The sequence below is a fragment of the Elephantulus edwardii genome, unplaced genomic scaffold (genome assembly GCF_000299155.1).
Source record: "Elephantulus edwardii isolate Elephantulus edwardi_28Jun2011 unplaced genomic scaffold, EleEdw1.0 scaffold00119, whole genome shotgun sequence".
Taxonomy (NCBI): domain Eukaryota; kingdom Metazoa; phylum Chordata; class Mammalia; order Macroscelidea; family Macroscelididae; genus Elephantulus; species Elephantulus edwardii.
This window is the reverse complement of record NW_006399869.1, coordinates 11,047,593-11,058,376: the sequence shown is the minus strand read 5'-3', so window position 1 is coordinate 11,058,376 and position 10,784 is coordinate 11,047,593. Positions and strand designations below refer to the sequence as shown.

Sequence of the window (10,784 nt, the reverse complement as noted above, 5' to 3'; positions counted from 1 at the left end):
TACTTGAATTTTTAGCAGCTTGGAAGGAATTGAAATTCCAAATATTCAACAAAGAATGTTTAGACCTCTAAGAAATCTTTCCTACATGTAAGTATGTTTTTTTCACTTTTATTTTAATCTTTTTTGTGTGTTTATGTGTATTACTATAACCAAATGCATATAATTTTTGTTTAAACAAAAATTAACTCTTAAAACCATTTACCTTTATGTTACAACAAATCAATTTTTAATTTTCCACATTTTGATAAAATCTCAGAAGAGATTTTTCAACAAACATGAATATGGACAGAATTCACTCAGTTCTGGACGTTCTCTTCGTCTCTGATACAAATACAACTGTTTGCCTATAGAGCTACTGATTTGTGCACATAGATTGGCACAGTGACTGCAACAATGGGCTTGATCATGATGGAGAGCGTGATGCAGGACAGGGCAAAATTCACCTATTGTTCATAAGGTCGCTAACGGTCATAGTCAACTTGATAGCACTTAAAAACAGCAATATGTAAAATGCATTTATATAGTAAACACTTTAAAATATATAAATATTTAATTCTCTTCACCCTAACAGTTTTATTTATATTCCAAGACATGTCTAACACTTGTATCTTTGTTATATCAATTTTTTTTTAGTTAATAAGAAATAAACTCAAGTTTAAAACTTTGTTATCCCTAATGTTTCATATTCATAAAAATTTCAAATTAAGACACTTCCTTTTTATAGACAAATTGTAGAGGAAAAAAATAATGATATATAGTGGCATTGAAGTAAAAGTAAAATCTTATTTTGGCTTGTCTTTGCACTCTAGATATTTTAAGAAATTCCAGTATTGTAAATATGCACCTCACGTTCGAAGCTGTAAACCGAACACTGATGGCATTTCATCTGTGGAGAATCTCTTGGCAAGCATCATTCAGAGAATCTTTGTCTGGGTTGTATCCGCAGTTACATGCTTTGGAAACATCTTTGTTATGTGTATGCGACCTCATATCAGGTCTGAGAATAAGCTCTATGCCATGTCAATCATTTCTCTCTGCTGTGAGTATTTCTTAACTAAAGAATAATCATGATTTAAATTATTCAGAAATATTTACTTTTAGAAAATAAGTAAACTTGTTGGTAGAATTATGCCTTTTAAAATGTTTCTCCTTTGTGTCATTTCCACATTTTCTACAATGAAATTAGCATTACTTTTTTAAAGAAAACAGATGTTTTTAAACAAGTAAATTCAATCACATTACACAGAACAAAAGAAGCTTTTATTCATTAGTTTTTCTCTCATGCAGTGATTAAAAAGACATAATATTTTATTAATGTATCTATAACATGTTATCTAAGACAAAATGACAATCCACTGTGGTCAAATTTTTACCTCAAGGGCTGTGTTTACTTTCTTGCTTGGATGGCTAGTGCATAGGTATTGAGTTATTGGTTAGATAGTTTTCTTATATTTAAGCTGCTAGAATCTTTCACATTCATAATTTCAAACTTTGAAAATGTTTCAAGTTGTACTAAATTTTTAAATGTGATTGCAAGATATTGTGTTAAATGAGAGCTAAAAAAGAAAAGTAAAAAAGAAACCAGGCTACTGAGAATTTACAGTCTGGTTCAAGTAGCAAAAAAAGTGTCCATTTTCTCTCAGGTAAATAAAGTACCAGTCTATCCATATTATAAGAAAAGTCCTTATCACCAGCCTAATAGAGAAGAGAGAAATTAGCAACTATTTTATCTTCTTGGGTCTTAAATCAACACCCTTGACATTAGTAGTCAAGAAATCAAAAGATAGGGAGCTCTGGTGGCAATCCTAAAACTCAAAAGACAAGTCAGACTGGGAAAATGTTCTGTAAGGGACCTCTCTAGAATACAAAAAAAGCAATGATGTCGGCTTAAAGACTAACCTGACCAAGCCATGATATTCTCAATTGTTTGCTATCCATCTGAAAGTTGGACAATGAGTAAGGTCAACAGAAGAATTGATGACTGAGTTGTGATGTAAGAGAAAAGTACTAAATATTCTATGGACTGCTAAGAGAACAAACTGTTCTTTGGAAGCCGGGATTATGAAACTATCTCACATTTTGGGGGCATATTGGTAGGAGGGGCCAGTTTCTGGAGAAGGACATCATTCTTGGAAAGGTCAGTCAGTGTAAGAAAGGAAGACCTCTGAAAAGATGGGCTGACACAAAGACTATAACACTGGATTCAAGTGTGTGACTGAAGGACTCAAGAGATATGACTATGGACTCAAAAGATGGTGAGGATGACACAGAATAAGTCAGGTTTCAGATTTGGTTTTCATGATGTCACTATGAATCATAGTTGACTTGATAGTACATAATAACGACAACAACATGTATGCTATTTTGTGCACCATTCTCACCCATATTAAAAATTTACTAATAATTTTTTCCTTACAAACTTTACAAGAAAGAGAACTCAGAAATTGTTTACTATTTTGTAACATTATTTACTAAATTTTGAGTTATTTCCTTTCCTCTGGCAAAAACTACTAGTATAGCCATTTAGTGCTTAGCAATCAGGATATAAATATAAATGTTTTGGTTATAGGTATATAATGGTACACTTTCTAGATCTTTGGGTAGAATGATTGTACAGTCAAAAAACTCTCATTTTCTGACAGGGAATGTTTACTTGAAGAGCAAACACCTGTTTGGGGGTTAGAGAAGCCTAAAATGCACAGAGAAGGAAGTGGGAAGCTGTGGGATAATTGATAGAAATTTTACACAGACTAATTCTAGGCCAGCAATTTTATCCACCCTTACTCAATATTGTACTGACTGTATATCACTTCATAATTATTCCTATGTCCCAAGTTACGGCCTTTGAAAGTTATAGTAACTGACTGCTCTCTTATAATACCTTTGAATTATGTTCTCTGGTATTGGAAGGATGGCCTTTAGTTAAGCTGGGAGAATTTCTGTGGAAAAGCTGAATAAATAGTGACATATATGGGTAGGTCCCGAACCAAATACTTAACATAATGACATTTTATTTATCTATTTATTCAACACTTCTTGATAGGACTGGATTAGAAAATGAAACCAAATTTCTTGCTCTCAGGAACTTGTTTTAGAGGAAAACAGGCATTAATTCATTTATTATGTAATCAACTATGTTTTTCATTGCTTTTAAGTTGGAACTGACTCATAGCTGACTCTTCAGCAGGTTTTCAGACACTGTAAATTACAAAGGAGGAGATTTTCCATCTTTCTCCCACAGAACTGGTGAATCCAAACCACTTGCTTTGGAGTTAACAGCCCAACTCCCTGCCCACTAGGTCACCACAGCTCCCTACTTAACTATTGCTGTTGCTGTGTGCCATCAAGTCAGAACTGACCCATAGCTGACTCTCCAGCAGGTTTTTGGAAGCATTTAATCACACGGAAAGAGATTACTCATTCTTCTTCCCAAAGCATCTGGTGGATTCAAACCCCACGCCCTCAGCACAACCTTTTTTACTATTAGACCACAGAGAGTTCTCTTAATTAATTATAGAGTGTAACACTGGACCAATTGGCAGCATCAGGATGGATGGTGAAGAGTTTGAGATTGTACACAGCTTTAGTTTGCTTGGCTCCACAGTCAACACTCTTGGCACCAGCACCAGGAAATTAAAAGGTGCATTGCCATGGGAAAGTCTGCTGTTAGGGACCTCTCCAAAGTACTGAGGAGCAATGGTGTCTCTCTGGAGACTAAGGTGTGTCTGATACAGGCCATGGTCTTTGCAATCACTTGTTATGCATCAGAGAGTTGGATAATGACCAAGGAGGATAGAAGGAGAATTGATGCCTTTGAGCTGTGGTGCTGGAGAAGAGTATTGAGAGTGCCATGGACTGCCAAGAAAACAAACAGATTTGTCCTGGAAAGGGTTAAACCGGGTGGCTCCTTGGACGCAAGGATTCTGAGGCTCCGTCTAGCATACTTACATGTTGTGAGGAGAGACCGGTCCTTGGAGAGGGACATCATGCTTGGGAGGGTGGAGGGACAGCGCAGGAGAGGAAGGCCCTCTATGAGGTGGATTGATTCAGTGACAGGGATAATTGGGATGGGAGTGTCAGAGACAATACGATTGGCACAGGACAGAGCGGAGTTTAGGGCTGTTGTACATAGGGTCGCTATGAGTCGCAAGCGACTCGACGGCACATAACAACAACAACAACAATATAAATGTGGTTCTCAAACAGAATTGACCAAGAAGTTCACTTACATAAATAAATTCTTAGGGGTATAAAATTTTTTTCTCTCCCAAAATAGAAGTTTGGTTGTTTTTTGCTAATATTAAGAAAATTATTGCTTGTTAATAATTCCATTTCACCTCTTTGCTTCTCTATTTCTAATACTTACTGATCCCTGTAGGTGCTGATTGTTTAATGGGAGTCTACTTATTTGTGATTGGAGCCTTTGATCTAAAGTTTCGAGGAGAATACAATAAACATGCCCAGTTGTGGATGGAAAGTATTCACTGCCAACTTGTGGGGTCTTTGGCCATTTTGTCCTCAGAAGTATCCGTTTTACTTTTAACCTTTCTGTCTTTGGAAAAATATATCTCTATTGTATATCCTTTTAAATGTTTAAGACCCAGAAAACACAGAACAGTTATGTTTCTTATTCTCATTTGGACTACTGGGTTTATAGTGGCTTTTATTCCGTTAAGCAATAAGGAATTTTTCAAAAACTACTATGGCACCAATGGAGTATGTTTTCCTCTTCACTCAGAAGATACAGAGAATATTGGTGCCCAAGTTTATTCAGTGGCAATTTTTCTTGGTAAGTAATCCTATGTTAAAATTGCTATCATTCAAATCTTGCAATAAATTAGAACATGAAGTCTGTATGCATTCTAATGCTTGTATTTTTTTTCAAAACTTCTAACCAGTTTTCTCAGTGAGAGATGGAATGAATTATAGCTGAATTTATTTTTACCAAATTATCTCTTTTTCACATAAATTTCGACTTGGTTCAGCTTAATAAATGATTACCACACTACTTGAATTTGTGCTAATAATACTACTACACATTTTTTGGCATTTTGTGTTTGTTGCTAGAAATAGTATTTGTTACCTTTCAAAACTTACAAAACAAGTGCTTACAAAGAAAGTACAACACAGTCTTTTGAGTCAGCAATTTAAAATAATGTAATGTAAAAAATCAGTTGCACAAGCAACTAATGTGGAAAAAGTTATTGTAGCATTTACCACTCTGAAGATATTCATTAAATCAGTGTAGTTTCATTTCATCCTTCCCAGAAGGAATACTCAAATAAATGCTATGGTTTCCATGCACTTAGATAATCCTTTGTGAAGAACAAACATATATTTTATCTCATTTTTTTAGTAAAACTTGAGAATATTTTTGAAAGAATGTTTGTATACATTAACCATCTTCCTTGTGTCCTAAATAGGCATTAACTTGGCAGCATTTATCATCATAGTCTTCTCTTATGGAGGCATGTTTTACAGTGTTCATCAGAACGTCATTACAAAAACTGAAATACAGAATCAAGTTAAAAAAGAGATGATCCTTGCAAAGCGGTTTTTCTTTATTGTGTTCACTGATGCATTATGCTGGATACCCATTTTTATACTAAAATTTCTTTCACTGCTTCAAGTAGAAATACCAGGTATGACTTTGTTACCTTTCTACAAAGTAATAACAGGAAGAAAGAAAGTTAAGATGTTAAACAGTAATTCATTTAAATAATTATAAATTGGGGTTGTGTGCTGTCACGTCAGAACTGACTCACAGCTGAACCTTCAGCAGGTTTTGCGAGGCAGTAAAGCGCAAGAGAAGAGATTCACTCTCCTTCGCAGAGCAGCTGGTGGATTTGAGCCACATGCCTTTGGAATTGCAGCTCAGGCTTTTGCCACTCAACCATCAGAGCGCAATCATTTTAAATTAGAGTCATAAATAATTCTGACCTTCTCATAAATGAAAATTTTCTGAAAGAAGCTGTTCTTCTCAAAAAATTCCTGATAGCACAATTAAGAGAGCAGTGGAGCAATGACCCTAGTAAATTATGCAGAAAGGGTTGGAACTGCTTAAATACATACTACCAAAAGGGAAAACAGACCTAAACTATTACACCATAAATACTTCATTTTGTTTTGGAATGTTAGAAATTGTGACTTTAATTTCCTTTTTAAAATAAATTTATTTAATAAGACTAGAAAGAGACTAGATACCAATTGACATGTTTCATTTAACAGATGTAGCCCTGCGTGCTAACCTGTTTATGCCAGGAAATTCGGAGGGCAGCTGACTGACTGGAAGAAATTTATACTTGTCCCCATTCCCAAGACAGGTGATTTAACAAAATGTGGAAATTATCAGACAATATCGTTATTATCTCATCCAAGCAAAACAGTATTGGAGATCATTCAAAAGTGATGAAAACAGTATATTGACAAGGAACTGCCAGAAGCACAAGCTGGTTTTAGAAGAAGCATGAAGGATATCATTGCTGATGTCAGATGGATCCTGGTTGAAAGCAGAAAAAAACCTGAAAAATGTATATTTGTGTTTTATTCACTATGCAAAGGCATTTAACTGCATGGATCATTAAGTTATGGCTCACACAGAGAAGAATGAGAATCCCAAAACATTGAATTGTGCTCATATGAAATCTATACCTTGTTGTGGGAACAGAGCAAGGGAACACTGCATGGTTTAAGATCAAAAAAGGTGTGGGTCAGGTTGTATCCATTCTCCATACCTATTTAAACTTTATGCTGAGCAAATAATTCACAAAGTCAGACTCTGTGAAAAGGAGTATATCAGCAAGATTGAAGGAAGATTCATCAACAACCTACGTCATGTAGATGACACAACTTTGTTTGCTGAAAGTGAGAATATTAAATGCTTGCTGCAGAAGATCAAGGACTACAGCCTTCAGTATAGATTACATCTCACCATCAAAAAAGACAAACACCCTCACCACAGGACCAACAGTCAACATTATGATAGACGGAGAAAAGATTGAAGCTGTCAATAATTTCATTTTGCTTGGATCAACTATGAATATGCATAGTAGCACTCAGGAAATCAGGAGATATATTGCACTGGACAAGTCTGCTGTGAGGGACCTCTCCAAAATGCTGAAGAACAATGAAGTCAGTTTGAGGGCTAAGGTGTGCTTGATTCAGGCCATGGTCTTCCCAGTCACCTGGTACACATCAGAGATTTGGACAACGAATAAGGTTAACAGAAAAAGAATTGATGCCTTTGAGTCATGGTGCTGGAGAAGAGTACTGAATATTCCATGGACTTCCAGAAAAGCAAACAGATATGTCAAGGAACTGGTTCTGTCAGAGGGCTTCTGGAGGAAAGGATGACACTTTTATTTTTCATACTTTGGACATATAGCTGTTGTTGTTGTTGTTTAATGCTGTCGAGTCGTAGACGACTCATAGCGACCCTATGAATGAACAGCCTGAGCACTGTTCGTACATAGAGTTTCCGGAGGCAAGCCATTTCGGAAGTGGATGCCGCTCCTGCTTCCAGGCTTGATTTAGTTGGGAAGCTCCAACCAACACTGTCCACCATGGGTGCCCATTACCACGATTGGCACATCACTGTCACAGGCTTCAGCATCACAGCAACCACGAGTTACCTCTGTACAGCAATGCACAAGGCTATTCCTTAGAAAGGGACATCATGCTTGGAAATATGGAGGATCAGAAAAGGAGAAGAAGACCTTCCCCCAAGAAGATGGACTGGCACTGTGACTTTAGTAATGAATTCTAGTGTCTCAGAGATGGAGAGATGGCAAAGGATATGGCAAGGTTCAGATTGGCTGTTCATAGGGTCACTATTAGTCATACTCGATGGCACCTTACAACAATAACAACATAGACTGGCCGGGAGAGGTAGAATAATGCTGTCTATGTCTACAAATGACATAATTATCTATACCAAAAATCCCAAAGAATTAACAAAAAACCTTGGCAAATTAATAAACAATTATAGTAAATTTGCAGGATAAAAAGATAATCTATAAGAGTAAATTACTTTTGTATATTCCAGCAAAAAAGTAAAAAAGAGTAATGGGAACTTAAATTTGAAATACACTATTATTTAATTAATACTTCCTCTAAAGAAAATTAAGTACTGAGATACAAATTTAACAAAATGTGTACACAATCTATATAAGGAATTACAACACTGATGAAAAAAGCAAAAGATATAAACGTTTAAACAGTCTATTTACACTAATATTTATGGCAGCTTTATTCCTATATGTGAAACCTTAGAAATAAGCAAAATGCCCTTCAATACAAGAACTTTCTGAAATACAAGTCAGTTTAGAAAATATTTCCCAGGAATGTGATAGGAGGAACGCACACTTGATCTTTTAAGATAATTCGCAGATATCTTTATTTGTGGTATAGCACCTTTATTTGCAGGACAGTACATATGTACATTATCAAATATATCAGCATATGATTTTTAATCGTTTTTAATTCCATGGATTTTAAGGATATTGTCTTACTAGGATCAACAAATTCTTGACATTTTCATTAAACTTTAGCTTTTCTAGTTGCATGTATACTGCAATGATTTTTTACGTAAGGCTAGCTAAAGATGTTTTACTGAAATAAATACTCATTCAAAACCCTAAATATTCCGTATATAATTTTTTAAATAAATATCAGAAAAGATATTTAGTAAGAACAAGTGTATACTTTCAGAGAAATAGTACATGGACTATACAGTTGTCATGCTTCTGAAAAATGTTCTTGTTGATTGCCGTTGAGTCAAGCACGACTCATAGTGACCCTATGAATGAAAGGCCTGAAGCGCTTCTATAACTATCAACGTTTATAGAGTTTCCAGAGGCCTGTTGTTTAGATAGTGGATTCCACTTCTTGCCACTAGGCCACCAGAGTGCCCTGTTATCTGAAAAATAGTATGATTTAAATACTAACAATATTTGTAAAAAGAGTGTAGCCTGTATGGGGTTGGCCAAGTCTGACCTCCAGGAATCCTCTAATGAGGAATAGTCTCTATCCATAGCATTCACAACGCAAAACCAATTCCTATAAAGGAATGCCTTCCTATGCTCTCCAAAGCTACATCCACCCATTCTGACACCAACCAAACCTCCCAGGGTTCTCATTGGGTCTGATAATCCACTGCAGTGGTCACACAGAACTCAAAGAACCATATTCACAATAATGGGGTTTATTAAGGATGTTAATCGGTTACATTTAGAAACAAGATGCAATTCTTCAGGGAGGACCTTCTGTCTCTCGGCTTTAGGTCAGTGATACAAAGCTCTCTTTGTCCTACTCAGCTCTGTCTCATGTTGGTCTCTGGTTCTCCACTGCTCCTGCTGTTGCTGCTCTTTTCTATGTCCTCTCTGGTTGGCACAGGAATCTCTGGTCCAAATGGACTTTCTGATTCTTCTTTCGCGCTGGTAGCAAGATTCTCCCCTTCTGCCTCTTAAATTAGTTTTTACCTGGCAATATGGTAAGACTGGCCGAACCCTTTCTGAGTAGTCTACAGACTCATTTTGTTTGTTTGTTCACACCTAGCTATGTAGCCAAAGTCAGAGATTATGGCCAATAAAAGCCATTTTGAACAATAACAATTTGTATCACAATATTGTTTTTATTACATGGAATCATGTCAAAATGGTATGTTGCTGCTTTGTAGAAAATATTTCTACCTGATGGCATAGTTTTGTTGATATGTTCAAAAAAATATACCTAGCAAAGTATCCTTTTTGCAATACCACCAAATTCCCTCAACCACTGAAATCTAAAAGACATCCTAGATGCAGACATCTACAGCCCATATGTTGTTGAATATAGATTGGGGAGTGGCAAGCAACTTGACGGCACATATAACAACACCACCACCACCAAAGGAAAAATAATTAGGATAAAAAGTTGTTTTAGTAGAACACAAGGGAAAGGAACTTCAGAACTTCAAACTAGGACATATATAAACACTAAAACTATCTTTTTTCTCGCTCTCTCTTTCTCTTTCAGGTACCATAAACTCTTGGGTAGTGATCTTTATTTTGCCTATCAACAGTGCTTTGAATCCAATTTTGTACACTCTGACCACAAGACCATTCAAAGAAATGATCCATCAGGTTTGGTTTAACTATAAACAGAGAAAGTCTACTGACAGCAAAGGTGGTCAGAGAGCATATGCACCATCATTCATCTGTGTGGAAATGTGGCCCCTACAGCACATGCCATCGAGGTTAATTAAGCCAACTCTTTACACAGACTCCTATGAAATGTCACTGATTTCACAATCAACTAGACTCCACTCCTATTCCTAAGGAACTCTGAAAATTATCTCTATACAAGAGAACTATAGGGTGTTACATCATATATTTACTGTCTTGAAATTAATACCAGAAAACAAACAGTGGATGACAATAACCAAGATAAATTAGCTCATAAGGAGACAAGGTTGTTATTTGAGGGAAAAAATAAAAGTGATGCCTGTATCAAGGGAAATAAATCATATTGATAATATGTATATATGAGTACATATTTTGAACAGGAAATTAAGAAAAATCTACTTCTGAAAGATTCATTCTTTCTTTAGCATGCATTTATTGAGCACTGACTGTGTATATATATGCACTGTGGTAATCTCCTGGAAGTAGACAGTATTTGTAAAGTAAAACTGTGTTTGACTACAACTGAATCTAAAAATCCCATCTGCAACTCCTAGTATTAGAGCTTTGTGTGTCATGTTATCAGCAAATATAAGACTATAAGCACTTTTAAATAAAAGTTTT

At 35.8% G+C, this 10,784-nt stretch overlaps 1 protein-coding gene across 1 annotated transcript in view; it reads left to right on the top strand.

Moving 5' to 3' along the window:
- RXFP1 (relaxin/insulin-like family peptide receptor 1) overlaps nt 1-10,316 on the top strand; it is a 92,102-nt gene extending 81,786 nt beyond the window's left edge. Inside the window, exons 11-15 of the mRNA XM_006892784.1 lie at nt 16-87; nt 810-1,039; nt 4,379-4,789; nt 5,424-5,642; nt 10,015-10,316. Of these exons, the coding sequence (XP_006892846.1) occupies nt 16-87; nt 810-1,039; nt 4,379-4,789; nt 5,424-5,642; nt 10,015-10,316 (1,234 nt within the window). The remainder of the gene's footprint in view (nt 1-15; nt 88-809; nt 1,040-4,378; nt 4,790-5,423; nt 5,643-10,014) is intronic.
- The last annotated feature ends 468 nt before the right edge of the window (nt 10,317-10,784 follow it).